The sequence below is a fragment of the Perissodus microlepis genome, chromosome 7 (assembly GCF_051167445.1).
Source record: "Perissodus microlepis isolate ML-2025 ecotype Zambia chromosome 7, ASM5116744v1, whole genome shotgun sequence".
Taxonomy (NCBI): Eukaryota; Metazoa; Chordata; class Actinopteri; order Cichliformes; family Cichlidae; genus Perissodus; species Perissodus microlepis.
In genome coordinates, this window is record NC_140467.1 from 52,592,616 (window position 1) to 52,609,859 (window position 17,244).

The following is a 17,244-nucleotide window of genomic DNA, read 5'->3' on the forward strand; positions in this document are numbered from 1 at the left end:
ATTATTATTGTTGTTGAATCATGAAGACATGAATCATGAGGCATCTTGAAGGGTTTTTTTTGTTTTATTTTGGGTTCTTTTGTGTCACTGATGTTTTAATTTTGGTAGGCTGACCACTACTGGGAAGATTTAGCACTGTTCCAAGTTTTCTCCATTTGTGGATAATGCCTCTCACTGTGGTTCACTGGAGTCCTAAAGCCTAAAAGCCTAACAAACAGCTTTGTAACCCTTTCCAAACAAATGCATTTCAATGTCTCTGTTTTCAGCTGTTTCTTGAGATCGTGGCATGATGTGTTGTTTTCTAAGACCTTTGAGCCTAGGTTCGATTTAAGTGATTTCTTCATTCAACAGGTCTGGCAGTGATCAGGCACGGGTTCGGCTGGTGAAACTGAGCCCAGCTTTCCAAAAAAAAAAAAGAAAAAAGGGGGGGGATCCAATTACTTTTTCACGCAGAGCCAGCTAGGTTTGCATAGCTTTTCCCTTAATAAATAAAATCACAATTTAGAAATTATTTTGTGTTTATTTGGGTTATCTTTGACTAATATAAAATTTGTTTGATGATTTAAAACATTCAAGTGTGACAAATATGCAATAAACAAAGAAATCATGAAAACACTTAACGAGAGCAAATAAAAGCCATTGAACAACTGATGTTCCAAAACATATTGCATCAATGTTACGCACTGACATGCATGACTTGTCTAATGGTGCTGGGAGACTAGTTCTCATTGAATGATTTTTTATTTTTTTTTGGCAAACTTAAGATCAAATGACCCAAGAAAAAAGAGAAACTGCAGTAAAGGACTGGCAAAGTAATCGCAAAGGACGAATCCCATTTTTTAGTGATTTCTATTAGGTTCAGGCAGGAAGCCTGAAGCCTGAAAGATTCTCCAAGAAGTATGAGTTTTTTATTTATGAATACGGTAAATTGTCCAAATTAAAAATGGCTGCAATTCAACAAAGATTAATGTGATATTAATGTCCCACCGCTCAAACTACACCTACAAAACTGTAAATTTGTTTTGTGCATAAAACGTTTGCTTTGGTAAACACAAAATGCGCTCCTGCCTCTTTATATGCTAGTTGTTATAAAAAGTGAGATTGGCCTTGTGGGCAGCCGCTAATCTCCTTTGTAGAAGGAAAAAAACAGACAGAAACAAACTAGTAAAACTAATAAAAAACAAAAGGTGTAGGTGCCAGCACACTTTCGACTCTATAATGGAATTGTTCATCTGAGCCGATGCTGGAAAGGCTGAGAAAAAACACACCTGTGAGCCATAACTATGTGTGTGTGCTCATATACGAGTGTGTGAAATAAACCCAGTCACCCCCCACCTCTTTCTGTCACCTTCACAGATTCTCTCTGGCTGCCTTAGATCAGTGAGCCTGCATGTCATCCCTTCCCAATTAGAGAGTCTTTATTAGGGCCCGCTGCAAGCTATGACAGATGGCGTACGTCAGTGGTGCAACTTTAGTGGGATTTGAACTGGAGACCTTTTGCCCTGGGAGACTGGGATCTTGGTAGCTGGCAACAATCCCCCCTTTCTGGCACTTTGAGGGTCAGCTGGCCAGAGAGGGACGAGAGTAGTGGAGGCTAAGCTTGTAATTACAGCCAGAAAAACAGAATAGGTGGGGGAGAGAGTACACACACACACACACTTCTACAGTGTGTCAGAAAGCGCTGTGTAAGGGCAGACTCCAGCTGTTGGTCTATGAGGTATTAACCTTGGCTCAGCATGGCAAGAAGCCTGTCCTTTGATGAACTTATGTTGAGGTTAACATTTTGGTCTGCTTTGTTTACGGCTCAGACTAAATTGTAAAGGTGTGTTATCGATATTTGTGTGTGTTAACGGGCATGTGGCAGATATGAAAAGAACCCAGAAAGCTATGACTTAAACTGCCAGACTCTCAACCTTTGACTTCTGACCTGATCGGCACAGCTGAAACCATGACATCACCTTCAACAGAGCACACAATCCTTGCACAATTGCCTTCTAAACATCAGAGCACACTGTTTAAAATTCCACTTGTACACTGAGTTACTAACAAATCCTGCAAAATAACAAGCCATACTTTTTGTAGATACAACTATCTCTGACGCACGACTTTTTGGCGTCCTCTCAGCAATATGAGTCAGCTGTGTTGTAAAGTGTTGAGCAGCTTTTTCAGAGCATACTAAGTCATATCAGGGTGAGCCCAAAACTTCTATTCCTCTGTCTTCCTCAAAACCCTGTTCCTGGAAGTGACAGAGAGGCCTGGTCTGGGGTGCAGATAAACTTCAAACAGCCAAGAAGATATTACTGCTGCCGATCACATACTCCAGGCCTGTTTTAACTCTTGGAATCACAAACAGAAACACAGCCTCTATGCACTCACATGCGTCACAGGCCTGATTGGAATCCCCAGTATTTCATCCAGGTGTAAATGATACAAATCATTCACCTACACATGGAGTTTTATCTGTGGAAACTTTGTCTTTTAAACATGCCAGTAGGATTAACCGCCATACTGTTGTGGAAGAAGTTAGAGAGAGACAAGGTCCTACCTGTCCCCATTCACCAGGGATCCAGCGAGGAGGAGGACAGCGCCCTAAAGTGCAGCGCATTCGGACTTGAGGTTTGTTATGGATCGAGCAGCGGGCAGGCGGAAAGGTCTTGGTGAGGTCGCTGCTCTTACACAAGGCAATGCGGTGCTTAAAGCCAGGACCACATTTAGGTGTGCACTACAGAGGGAAGGAAAAGTGTTAAACACATATCTTGACAGTGCAATGAGTTACAGAAAAACACTTATTATTACTGGCCATACCTCAGACCAATCCAGAGTGACCCACTTTGGAGGACAGGACTGGTTGTTGCAGGACTCTCTCTCGATAGGCCGATGAGTCAAACAGTGAGTGTCCTCCAGTGTCTCCTCCTCAGCGGGACCAATCTTCCTGATACAGAGGACTGTCCTCGTCCTTATCCCGCCATCGCACGTCTTCGGACACTCTGACCAGTCTCCAATAAACCATCTGGAGGATGGAGCAACCAATGCTAACAGTTTTGTTGTAAAGTGATTTCACGAGGTTATACTCACTATAAACACGCATTAAATAACTTTCCCTCCTTGGCAATGTGACTATAGTAAAGAAGCAAACTACTCCAAGGCATCAAACATTAATACTTTGCAGTATCATAGATAGATAGATAGATAGAGCAACTGAGTGGCCTAGCCTGGCTTTTTTAAATTAATGTACACACAAGACAGTGGTATCACTGGACAAAAAGAAAGCGCATAAAGTATTATGGGTTTTTTTTTTATAAGACTATTAAATAACCGTTTTAATATTTTGAAAGCTGTCTTTTGTAATATTTGCTGTAATATCCATTCTCATCAACATAAAAGAAAATTATATACCACAAGAAATTACACACTTTTTAAAGAAGTTTAAACTTGCTGCCTGGCTGACAGGTAACTAATGCTGGGGAGTGCGTTTTAGTGCTATGCCATGTCAGGATGATTAGCTTTAGAACCTGAGAAAATTAGACCCAGTCATATTCAACCCCCTCCAGACTTTAGAATTAATATCATAAAACTGCACAGACAACAGTCCTCCAAACACATCCAGCCTGTGAGATATTACATCATCTAAAGGAATGTATACAGAATTAACGACATGTTCAAACATCTGTGTTAGCTTTCATTACCGGCGCCCATAAAACCCTGGGCTATTCTAAAACAATTGTGTTTACATGGTCTCCTTTAGTCGGCCTTTCCTGACGCTGCAAAAGGAGTGTTCGCCTTCCTAACAAACACAAATGCCGCATGAGCGCTCTAACTCCACACACACACACACACACACACACACACACACACGCACACACACACACACACACACGCACACACACACACACGAACTGCCACGGCCTTCTAGTACTAATCAAAATAAATGCGATACCACAAGTCTGCGACCACTGAATACAGATGTGAAAATAAATTACCCAAGACTGCAGTCTGAACATATGAAAACAAATTACCGCTGATACAGTAGATTTACAATACTATCAGTTTTTTTGGCTAACACCCAGCTGAAAGACACTGGCGCTCCCTCTCATATACAAATAATTGTCAGCTAGTCTGAAACTAATTAACCTGGTGCATTTAATCCCTCTTTTTCCAGACATTATTGAAGTGAGTCTGGCCATTCTTCCAGCTACAGCAAAGGGATTTACAGACATTTGGCCACCAAACACAAGTTCATATTCCACCTGTATACATGTGTGTTACCCCTCGAGGTTTGGTAAGGATGCCAAAACAATCAAACACAGGTGGTCATTTTCAGAGCTCTTATTTCTGGCATGAAGCAGATATTGAAAATAGTTAACATATGAAGTTATAAATCACGGCCATTTTATTTTATTATTTTCTTCCAAACACATTTTACAACTAGGGCTCATTGAAGGCGAATTAATATCATGAGTCAGTCTCATTTTTATGGAGGCTTTTTCTTTTGAAAACATTAACTTAGGTTGCTATACTCTGTGTTTTCATTATTGTTTTTATATTAACAATGCATTAAATGTTAGTACGTAATGCAAAAGATCCTGATCATACCAAAATGATGAACCTACAGAGAACTACCTTGTCAAAAAAGCATTATAGCATCCATCCATCCAGGATGGAACGTATTGCAGCTGCCATAGGGCGAAAGCCGGGGTACGCCCTGGACAGGTGGCCAGTCTGTTGAAGCCTAACACAGAGAGACTGACAACCATTCAAACTCACATTCATATCACCAATTAACCTAACCCTGCTAAGTGCATGTCTCTGAACAAGCTGGAGTACCCAGAGAGAACCCACGGAGACCCATTCATTCTTCCTTCTGTGAGGCAACAGTGCCAACCGCCGTGCCACCACGATGCCCCTACATGTTTCAGCAAAATGTTTTGGGTTCATACCCTGTAGTGCTCCAGTTACCAACTAGTTGATCACATAACGAAGCATTTAGTGGGATGAGACCGAAAACAGAGCTAAAGGTAAGCAAATACATACTTAACGTTGCATTAACATCATCACAAATACAGCGATTAGCATCTATACACATTTTATGCACTCCATTTGCATTTGTTTCACATCATGACCAACGTAAGTTAGCAGTACGCAACTAAACAATCAATAACATTTGTATCCTGGGCAGAATTTCCTTCAAGTCAGAACTAAACACAGAATGAAGAATTAGAATAAGCACCGGAGATGAGTTAACTTGAATGCTAATATGCGATCTAGCGTGGGAAAAGCCAAGGACAGAGACCAAACTGAGCACAAAAACAGCCACGCAATGACATAATGAAGAACTCAACTTCCCAATATTTACAGTGTTTGCAGTCTTCCAATATTTCATCTTCTTTTGGCTACAGGCCACCATTGATCATCTGCCTCCATCTCACTTTTTCACTGTCCTCACTATCCTCACAACATCATCTTTTGTCCAACCAGGAAACTGCATATCCTCTCACACTACATACATACACCATCATTGTCATCTTCCTGTTTTCCTCATGCCTGGCATCTCCATGGTCAACATCCTTTGCGTTCTTAATTAACAAATTATGTAACTAATTTCAGTTATAACATTATAATTACAATTGTTATTTTTATGAATGAGTATTTATCTCTCTGCATTGTTATTAAAGCACAGTAAATCAAAGAACTTATGCAATTTGACATCTTTCATTAAAGATTTTTAGAAAATTAGGCAAATAGATTAATTAATTTGTTTTTGCATGCCAATTTAGTAGTTTAGGAAATATAAGAGTAAAAAATTCACACTTTGGACTTTAGCCTGGTATTCACATCTTGCTTTACATGTCTTTGTTTACAAGTTGCATCGCATAGCTGTTCCACCCAGTTCAGGATCAATAATTACTTTTCTAAACTCTCACTTCCTTATATATGAAATATTACAATTACTAGTTTTAATGGTTTCTTTCTCTATATAAAAAACATACTGCATCAAATATACCAAGCAGCCTAGTTGGAGTAGAGCACCTAATGCTGAAACAACACTGTAAATCAAAATATTTACATTTTTTTTTCCTTTGGTTTCAAGTTTCTTTCAGGAAATTCTGTGAGGAACAACTTAGTGGAAGACTGATGGCTGGATCAGTGCAACTGTGCAACTATCTGTTATGATGATAGGAGCTAAGCCTAAGGTCTAAGCTGTAGATTTACAATTTACCTTCTGACAGAATAAGACACAAGCAGGAGAAACCGAATTCTTCAAAAGCATTTAAAGGAGCCAGGTGAGGGAGTAAGGGCATCTGTGTCAGACACCTCTTGTTTCAGACTACTAACAACCTAAATATGCTGCAGGGGGTAGCGGGTGAGAAGGAAGTTTCTATAGTAATGCTAGAGCCGCCGCTGCTGGCCTAATGACCCAAACCCTGATAAGCAGATAAAAACAGAAGGAATTTTATTAAGTGTAACAACTTTTCTCTGAATTTTTTATCACTGTACTGTGATTCTGAGACAAAATAAGCAATTTAGAGATGTTACCTTCTACTTGGGCCCTGTAACACTCACTCTGTTCATCATTTTTCTCTAATTTCAGACATTTGACAGATTTTACAAAAGTAATCATCTCATTAAGAGAAGAATCATGAGTGAGTATTACGTACTCTGGAGGACACGGCTCAGTATTGCAGTCTCTCTGGTTTTCTGGAGGTTTGCTGTCTGGGTCACAGTAGTTGTTCTGTACCACTGAGTTGTCGTCCAGCCTTTTACAGGCTAACTCCTGCTTCTGAGAACCTGCAGGAGAAAACACTGATCAATAGTGCAGCATGGAGCTCAGCTGATCTGGCACATTAAAACGCCTTCGCAGACACAGAAGCCTGCCAGCCGTGGTGTCGTGCACCGTGTTAAGAGCGGAGATGGGATCATTTTCATTCTGTAGTAAATCCAGACATGTAAATTCGTGATTCTTTGCAGGATATGTTGGCAAATCACTTTTACAGAGCAGAGAGCTCTTTACCTTGGCTTCTGCCAGAAAGAGTGAGGGCTACCGTATCAGTGTCACACCTCCCACTGTGTGTGCGCGCATGCTGCATGTGTTTTGTGTGTGCGCTTGCATGCGTACCAACCAGGAAGGGGTCTGTTTGGACCCTCCTGGGACATATCCCACAGCAGACTTGTCTGGCAGATGTAATGAGATATGGATGCGTGTGTGTGTGTGTGTGTGTGTGTGTGTGTGTGTGTGTGTGTGTGTGTGTGTGTGTGTGTGTGTGTGTGTAGTATAGAAAATCCACACATCTGTGCTTGAAGTGAAATACAGTTTAGAGGAATAGTAGAAAAGTTTCACTTGAAAGGCTGTCAAAAGGTGGTTTTCACTGATTTTTTTTCACTGTGGTGATATATTGAACAATACTTTATGATTAGCTGAGCTAGCACTATTGAATAGGTGTATGATTAAATAACATTTTAATGATTTAAAGCTCTGCACAGTCAGACACACACAGTAGACACAAATTAGATCATTTGGATCAACAATGCAAAGGCATGTTTATGATGCTGGAAAGCCATGGGTACTTCCCCATCTAAGGAATAGTTTTCTGGTCTGGACTTGGAAATCCTTCCTCAGAAGAACCCACATGCTTATTCAGTCATGCTTTTACAAAATATTACAAACCCTTCCAGGCCACGCTTGACAACTGGGAAGAAACACTATTTATTGTTATATGAAACCCATGGCTTTTGGACTAAAAGGTTTGGTTTAGTCATTCTTAAGGCCATAGTCAACATTTCACTGTGGTTTCTGATTCTGAATGTTTGTAGGACAGGCGACTGGGAAGAGCAGCTGCATCTCTACCCCATCACTGGTAAAGCAGAAGCTATGCAGAGCAGCTCATTCACATAATTTGCGCTATATTCATTACTTTGGCTATATCATTTAAAATATACATACTGAATTTATTAGAGGGCTGAATCTCCAGGGTAATGATTCTGGCAAACCATTCTCAAATTATGATACTGGGTTTCTGCACAGCGTTCTTCAGCATTTGTGGAAATATTGGTTGGGGAAGATTTACAGAATAACACACAAGATATAAAGTTTTAAACATTTGAAAATGGTTAGAAATATTTAAAGAGAATGTAAACACCCACAGCATGTTATGGTATTTAACACCAAAATGCTTGGAGTGCTAAAAAGGCAACTGACCATCATAGCTCAGTAGAATGTCAGACATTAATCTTTTCTCCAGAATCTCTTATATTACTTTACATGGTTTGTGCCAATGTATGCTTAATAGCATTTTACAAAATATAATAAATTAAAAGATGCATTTGGAACCATTACAGATGCAAAAATGTAACTATTTTCCACCATGCTGTGAGCATTAAAAGAGAGTAGCTATGGTCTAATTTAATATAATAAAATGTACTTAAGCTAAAGAAAAACACAAGTAAATAAGCATTTAATAGGTTAAACGGAGCACCCCGGAGCTCTTTGACACTAGTTTTACATTTGACAGAGGCCAAGCAGAGAACATAAAAAGCACAGGGTAGTTGCAATGGTACCAGCACAGACAAAAAGTCTGTCATCAAAGATTACAGGGTGGACTTGCCTCCGGCACAGGTAGCTGAGCATTCAGACCAGGGCAGGTGGTGCCAGGAGAAGCCCACCTCATTATCACCACTCCCTGTGCGCTGGATGGGGACGTTGAACTTGTAGTGTATTCCAAGGTTCTGCTCTTGAAGGAGGACCTGAAGGGGCATCAGCCAAAAAAATAAATAAAATAATTTGTGGAACCAGCTATAAGTGTTACTCACTGGTATCATGTGCTAGCAAACATCAATTCATATAGACAACAACAGATGATGAGCAGTGCAAACATTAAACTCAAGTCACGTTTCTATTCATCTGCATATTCTTTTTTAAATAACCAAGTATCAACAGATCAGGCATCGTATTAGTCTAAGTCAGCCACAGACAGGAATCCCAGAACAATAGCTCGCCACCTTCTGGACATCCTCCTGGCCAATCTGATCTGAAATGTCCTATTTAAGTTGGTTCAGCAAACATATAGTTGTTGTTGTTGCCTCTACAAGCCACACCTCCACCTCAGTTCCTCCATTTCATGTCATTTATGTCATCTCTGCCTTAATCAGGCGCATGACCATTATCACTGATGACTTCCCTGTTTTTATGTGGACTTGCTGATATTCTCTGGAAGGGTGTAAGAGATTACTGTATAGCTCAGAAAAGAGCCTTAAAGTGGACTTGAGAGAACGAACTCTTTTTTTTTTTTTTTTTGATGTTCTATGAGGCTCATGGTGAAAAAACAGGTCATTGTAATGTTTGGTGTTCAAAAAGTGTTTTTGTCGAAGCATCTATTGTAACAGACTTTCAAAATAAAATGATGGTCATATAAATGATGTAAGAACTAGATTTGGAAGAAATGAAATGTTATATTACCATGACAACCAGATTTTCAGTGGTAGCACCCAACGCTTCTAAAGACTCTGGTTCATCAGAGGGTCTCTTGTAGTGGAAGGCTGTCCCTGCAATCTCAAACTTCCTGGGCCAGTCAATGGTCCACGCTCCATTGATGTAATAATCATCCCCTTCAGATTTCAAAGCTAGGAATTCAGATGACAAGAAAAGTTTTCAGAATGCTGAAATCAAAAACAGACAGGAACAGTAGCTGGAGACAATCATTTGTTTTGATGTCACTGCCATTGTTTGTCTTCTTCATCATCCTCAGCCGCACCCCAAAAAGTCACTGACAACTCGCTATTTGGACACACTCAGCAGAACCAGACTCATGCTGCCAAGAAAGACATTCACGTGCACCGACACGTATATGCATCTAATTTAGGAAGAGAAGAAAAGCACAGTTCAGGTGAAAGCTTGGACGAATCTCATGAATACCACTCTGTCTGGTTGTCAAAACAAAAGCTGGTCTCCAAGCACAACAGATCTGAAAATATCCACTTTCTCTGCATTGAAATGGGGCCAAATTGAGGAGAAACAATCCAACCGCTCACTCTTCTGACTCCTTGGCTCACACTCTGCAGATCTCCCCCTCTGTAGCATTCACGCAGATTCGAAGAACAATAGTTTACTGCTCTTAATCATATCACAATCTCTTGCTCCAGAAATGCTCTTTCAACACATCTGGCACTGATTGTGGGCATTGTGACATTTGAACAGTGCAGTTTACGCAAGTCTTTATATTTATATTGTTTGACTAAAACTTAATAAAGATTTTTTTTAAATGCTAACTTTGCTGACCCAAATAGCAAGGACTCAGACAATGCTACAAAAGAAAAATATTATCATTATCATTGAGGTCACAGATGAACTGCATAACAAAGTAAATAATAGATCAAGTCTAACACAACAGCCAAAACTGCACTCTTTAAACTTTGATATATAGACATCATATCCCCCATAACCCCAGTGGACCAGGCAGCTGTCACCATGGCCCTGTAAATCTGGTCTCTGGTTCAAAGTATAACTTAAGCCCTCCATTAACAGCATCCCCTATAAATTCAGCACACAGTCAGATGTCTTTCTCGTTTTAATCAAAAAGTGGCTTAATTGAACTGTTTTTTTCTGATTGTTCTGTATGGGGTGTGTGGTCTCAGACTGTTTTTGTCTTAACATTAGGCGACGGGACATTAAATGATGGGATCCTCCTTTTGTTCTTGACAAAGACACAAGGCAATTACTAGAAATGTGGTTGACACAGAACTGAACAGATAATAGGAAACAGGATGACATTGCAAAATGCCAAGTCATCACACTGCAGTGATTTATAAGGCTTAAAGTGATTGATTAAAAGTAAAACAAGATCAAGATTCTACGTCCATGCTAGGGAGGCTGTGAAACTATACTGGTGACTCTATATGGTCAGATTAGATGACTCTGAAGAAAGCCATGAGTCAATAAAATTACATACAACAAGTTTTCTTTAGAGCTTTAACCTCTTCAGATTTCTGCACTTCTGCACACACCTTAGAAGCAGGTGGAGCTGTGCCAGAAACCTGTAGTCTGTTTACAAATACAGACAGGTCACGGAGCTACCCACAGGTTTTCTAAAATTTAATGATCTTGCATTAATTTGAAGAAATTAAATTAGATCATTTGAAAAACCTTACTGATGCTCTAAAGGTATGCCATGAAATGATGTTGGCTCCATGAAGAGGTGATTTTCTCCATGAAAATGAACAATGATTTGAAACAGATTAAAAATCTTCTATCAGGCTAGAGGAGTCTTTAAGGACTCATTAGAAGAGCTGCTAGGTATTTTTAAATTACCTCATAGGCTTGTTAAAACATGCCCATTAATCAGCTTTTAGAGAAGCCAGGCGCTTTTTACTGTGACCCAAATGTTTGCACTGGTCAGCAACTTTTCAGAAGTTGTCTGTTAGAGAGATAAAATCTCATTTTTCTTACAATTTCTTAGTATATCCTGTCAGGCCAAGTCAAGATGTGTTAAGGTGGGATGTCAGTTTCATCAGCTATCCAGAATATTATGACGTATAGGTTTTCTCGTTTCAGCATTTGAGTACATATCTATCAATTGATGTGTCCAAAACCAAACAGCTTTGATTATTTAACAATGTAGGCTACCAATAGAAGAATGGCAAAGGGTACACCTAGAAAAATGTTTGCCCCCTTCCTGATTTATTAGTTTGTTGCATATCTGTCACCGTTGAATGTTTCAGATCATCAAACACATTTTAATATAACACAAAGATAACCCAAGTACACACAAAATGCAGTTATCAAATTATGATTTTATTTATTAAGGGGAAAAAGCTACCCAAACCCACTGTATGAAAGAATAATTGCCCCCTAAACTCAATAACTGAATAACTGGTATGCCACACTTGGCAGCAAGAAATGAAATCAACCATTTGCCATTAGTAGCACTGAGTCTTTCACATTGCTGTGATATAGCCTTCATTTTTTTCTGTTTTTAGCCCTTCAGAGGTAGACTTGCTGGTGTGTTTCAGATCATGGTCCTTTTGCATAATCCAAGTGTGTTTTAGCTTCAGGGCATAAACTGATAGCCAGACATTCTCTTCCAGGATTTTCTGTGGAGAGTAGAATTCATTGTTCCATCAGTTCTATCAGAAAGTTTTCCAGGTTTTGAAGCAGCAAAGTGACCCCAGATCATTGCAATACCACCGCTAACCTAGTAGCATATTATGAATTTAAGAGCCAACCAACGAGCTAACATCATTTCAGTCTCCAGAGTTAGAACTGTTGCACTGAATATATTTCAGAAACATTATGGCTGTATACCAGCAGTAAGTGTGGTGATTTTGAATCAGTGCTAACATTAAAATGCTGATGCTAACATACATGCTGTGATAGTGCTAGCAGTTAGTGATTTAGCAGGTAACTATAGGTTACCAGCATAGCTGGACTGGCCATCGTGCATACTGGGCATTTGCCCGGCTGATGGTGATTTTTCGTTTTTATGGGCCGATGTTTTTTTTGGGTTTGTTTACATAATGGTATAAACAATGAAAGGTGGTGGATTGGCCAGATGCTGGCAGATGTGTAAAAATAACTCAATTGCTTGGTGGTGGCTATGGCGGAGCTTCCACAGATTCAGTAACATGAGCAAGTGGTGGAGGCCAGCAGGTGGATGAGGGAAAGGGGAGACAGGAGGAGGAGAGACCCGAGGCGGCCGCCGGCCGAGTATAAGGGGAACTGAACTCCAGGTGAGAAGTTATGAATTGCAGTCTATCTGGATCAGATATAAACCAAGTTTAGATATAGTTTATTTTTGTTGTGCTGACTTTTTACAGTCAGTTACAATAACTCGTACTGCGTACTAGCTAGAATGACGGAGTTTCTGGGCGGGTGTTTTTATTTTATTCATAAAGTTAGTTATTAGAGAACAGAATCGTCTCGTATTCAGAGAAAATATTACGCGTTTCGCATTGAGGTGAAAAGGAACGCGATTTGTCCGATACTTCAGCTAGAATAAAAAAAAAAGACAACGCTGGAGCTATTCTGCGTCTTTATGCTGCACAGCTGCCTCTTCTTCTCTCATTCTCTCCCCTTCCCTCTCCTGTTGCTACTTCAATCATGAAACTGATTAATGATCAGCTGATCGGCTTTTCTGACGGAAGTCCCGTCTCTCTTGCTTTTTTGTCGGCAACTTTGTGCCAGATAGAGGAAACCAGCGGAGGTCGCGCTAAACAACAGCAGCACTTAAGCTTGATAAGCTGTTGTTAGAATTTATTTAATATTACTTTCTAGTATTAGCTGATGTTTGCTGGAGCCACAGCTGTAAAAGCTGTTGGTCATGATATCGGTTTGGATATGTGGTGAGAGGGAAACATGAAGATGAAACCAGGAGATGTCCTTACTGAATCATCAGAGCTGAACAGGTGATGGAGAAACAGCTTTACCTTTAGGTGACATGAATGAGTTGAAGGGAAGTTATGAACTGTTTCTGAGAGACAAATAACACCAGGATCCTTTTCTAAGTAGCTGACAGCTGGTAACTGTGCATTGGCGGGTCTAGTAAAGTCAGGGGGCCAGGTAGGGCATTAACAGGGAAAGGGGGGCACAAAGAAATATTTTTCTTTCTTATTCTCATTTAAAATGTCTCGCTTTTAATAAATAATTATCTGAATCTTACAACCAAAGTTTTCATTTGATGTAAACTGTATAGAAATCCATTATTGTACATAGTAATTTTTTTCAGGGTCCCATCATAATTTCTTCAGAAGTAGCTAAGTACTGTATATGATGCCAGTATTTTCCCACATTTTCTAGATACTTTACCAGTACTGTGTGTAAAATGCCATCAAAAAGTCAATTAAGTTTTATTCTTTCTCACCTGTCTTTCTGTCTCCTTTCACTTTTTAAAAGTTGCCATATTAGAAAAAATATTTGCCATGTTAGAAAAAATATTTGCCCTGCCATTGATGTGGTAAATAAATAGTTTATGAAAATATCACTAAATCTGTCATTTATTATTTTTAATATTCAGTAATGATCATGTCTCACCTCTAGTCTTCTCTGTCTTAATTTCAGGTTTCCACCATGTGTTGTAGATAGTTTAGGAGGTTAACTCGACAAAGCAGTCTTTGGGTTTCGGCTAAGTACTGATTAGAATACCAGAATAGGGAGGATGGTGTAGGTTTAAGTTTATTGGATTAATACATATACAGTGGCTTGCAAAAGTATTCGGCCCCCTTGAACTTTCCCACATTTTGTCACATTACAGCCACAAACATGAATCAATTTTATTGGAATTCCACGTGAGAGACCAATACAAAGTGGTGTACACGTGAGAAGTGGAACGAAAATCAGACATGATTCCAAACATTTTTTACAAATAAATAACTGCAAAGTGGAGTGTGTGTAATTATTCAGCCCCCTTTGGTCTGAGTGCAGTCAGTTGCCCATAGACATTGCCTGATGAGTGCTAATGACTAAATAGAGTGCACCTGTGTGTAATCTAATGTCAGTACAAATACAGCTGCTCTGTGACGGCCTCAGAGGTTGTCTAAGAGAATATTGGGAGCAACAACACCATGAAGTCCAAAGAACACACCAGACAGGTCAGGGATAAAGTTATTGAGAAATTTAAAGCAGGCTTAGGCTACAAAAAGATTTCCCAAGCCTTGAACATCCCACGGAGCACTGTTCAAGTGATCATTCAGAAATGGAAGGAGTATGGCACAACTGTAAACCTACCAAGACAAGGCCGTCCACCTAAACTCACAGGCCGAACAAGGAGAGCGCTGATCAGAAATGCAGCCAAGAGGCCCATGGTGACTCTGGACGAGCTGCAGAGATCTACAGCTCAGGTGGGGGAATCTGTCCATAGGACAACTATTAGTCGTGCACTGCACAAAGTTGGCCTTTATGGAAGAGTGGCAAGAAGAAAGCCATTGTTAAAAGAAAACCATAAGAAGTCCCGTTTGCAGTTTGCCACAAGCCATGTGGGGGACACAGCAGACATGTGGAAGAAGGTTCTCTGGTCAGATGAGACCAAAATGGAACTTTTTGGCCAAAATGCAAAACGCTATGTGTGGCGGAAAACTAACACTGCACATCACTCTGAACACACCATCCCCACTGTCAAATATGGTGGTGGCAGCAGCATCATGCTCTGGGGGTGCTTCTCTTCAGCAGGGACAGGGAAGCTGGTCAGAGTTGATGGGAAGATGGATGGAGCCAAATACAGGGCAATCTTGGAAGAAAACCTCTTGGAGTCTGCAAAAGACTTGAGACTGGGGCAAAGGTTCACCTTCCAGCAGGACAGCGACCCTAAACATAAAGCCGGGCAACAATGGAATGGTTTAAAACAAAACATATCCATGTGTTAGAATGGCCCAGTCAAAGTCCAGATCTAAATCCAATCGAGAATCTGTGGCAAGATCTGAAAACTGCTGTTCACAAACGCTGTCCATCTAATCTGACTGAGCTGGAGCTGTTTTGCAAAGAAGAATGGGCAAGAATTTCAGTCTCTACATGTGCAAAGCTGGTAGAGACATACCCTAAAAGGCTGGCAGCTGTAATTGCAGCAAAAGGTGGTTCTACAAAGTATTGACTCAGGGGGCTGAATAATTACACACACCCCACTTTTCAGTTATTTATTTGTAAAAAATGTTTGGAATCATGTCTGATTTTCGTTCCACTTCTCACGTGTACACCACTTTGTATTGGTCTTTCACGTGGAATTCCAATAAAATTGATTCATGTTTGTGGCTGTAATGTGACAAAATGTGGGAAAGTTCAAGGGGGCCGAATACTTTTGCAAGCCACTGTATACCAACAAGACAGTGTACATCACTGTCACAACAGCGTTTCTTTCATTGAAAGGCTTTATGGTTTTTCCTATAATACCTGGTGGGCCAGTTTCTAGTCAAAATGCCCGGGCCGATTTTTTGTCCCAGTCCAGCCCTGGTTACCAGTCTACTTATGATCATTAGCTAGACTATTTCAGAAGATTGTTGGAATCTACATCCCATAAACCACCTTTCTCTTAATTTCAACAAAAGCAATCCAGATCCACATGTAAATTATACCTTTGCAAATGCAGGTAATAGTGTTTCCTTTTATCTCGCTGATAAAACAGATGAACAGTCACAGTTCTAGCTATCATGGAGAAATTAGTACATAAGGCAAATTACAGCTCCTTATCATTGCAGATACAAGGACAAACTAAAGTGGACAGCATGGGCAATTTTAAGAAATTTCACAGCAGTCAATTTAATCACTCTATATGCATTTTCCTCAAATGCCAATCTTTTGAAGGCATGAGGATTTTTAAATATATTTAAAAATATAGTTTCAGTTAAATATACCTAACTTAGAATCAGAAATGTCAGGCTTATGGTGCTTGCAAGAGAAGCCAATTGGTCATGAAATCAGTGGGCTATCCAGCATTTATTAGGACCAAAGTCTCAACAGATAGATTCCACCTTAAACTTCTATCACTGCAGGTAATAAAAATCTAATAAAATAATTCTATACATGTGTCTTTATCATTTCAAGGGTGTTACTTACCGATGTAGTTCTTTGACATAGTCACTTCTTTGATTTCTATGTGAACAGAACCTTTTGGGATATGAACCACCTCCATGTAGCCTGGAAGACAAGAACTAATATCATTGAGATAGTGTTCCTCCCACTGAAACAACTGCAGTTCTCATTCCTATCTGACATGTTTTACAACAGAGAACACACAGAGTTACATATCATACAACGTAGGAGTACATCTATAGAATAAATTCCAAATCATCCAAAATGACAAAGCAATCTTCCAGTAGTATGAAACATTCTCCTTTTTTTAACACTTACACACACACACACACACACACACAGTATTTTTAGATGGTTTACTAGCCATACCATAGAAGGAGAAATATGTTTTCTCTGTCTCTTTTGCTCACTATAGACTACCTCAGACCACAACCAGCACCAAGTCCCTTTCTCTGCTAGTGACTCCTTCACTCCATTCCTTCATTCCTTCACTGATTAATGGGAAAAGAATTGCATTTAGATGTGTCATCATAATTTTAAGTGGCTCAAAACATTTGCCATGTTAAAAAACAATTAAAAAGAAAATCACATGTTGATGAAAGATTATTTTTGTTACGTGAAGGATGTTTTGGCATTTGGACAATCTCCACTGACTTTAAATTTGTCACAGGTGGTTAGACATTTCTGCATATTCTACATATATAAACTGCATTTTGCCCCCTTTCAGTAACTTACTGTAA

The 17,244-nt window shown here is 39.7% G+C and overlaps 1 protein-coding gene across 3 annotated transcripts in view; it reads right to left on the reverse strand.

Annotated features, from left to right (window-relative positions):
* The window catches only part of adamts6 (ADAM metallopeptidase with thrombospondin type 1 motif, 6), a 75,865-nt gene that overhangs the window by 8,635 nt on the left and 49,986 nt on the right, over positions 1-17,244 (reverse strand). For all 3 annotated transcript variants that reach the window (XM_084935859.1, XM_084935860.1, XM_084935861.1), the window contains 6 exons: positions 16,529-16,609; positions 9,452-9,615; positions 8,601-8,739; positions 6,657-6,786; positions 2,806-3,010; positions 2,546-2,722 (listed from right to left, as the gene is read on the reverse strand). In XM_084935859.1, coding sequence (XP_084791985.1) covers positions 2,546-2,722; positions 2,806-3,010; positions 6,657-6,786; positions 8,601-8,739; positions 9,452-9,615; positions 16,529-16,609 — 896 coding nt within the window. The remainder of the gene's footprint in view (positions 1-2,545; positions 2,723-2,805; positions 3,011-6,656; positions 6,787-8,600; positions 8,740-9,451; positions 9,616-16,528; positions 16,610-17,244) is intronic.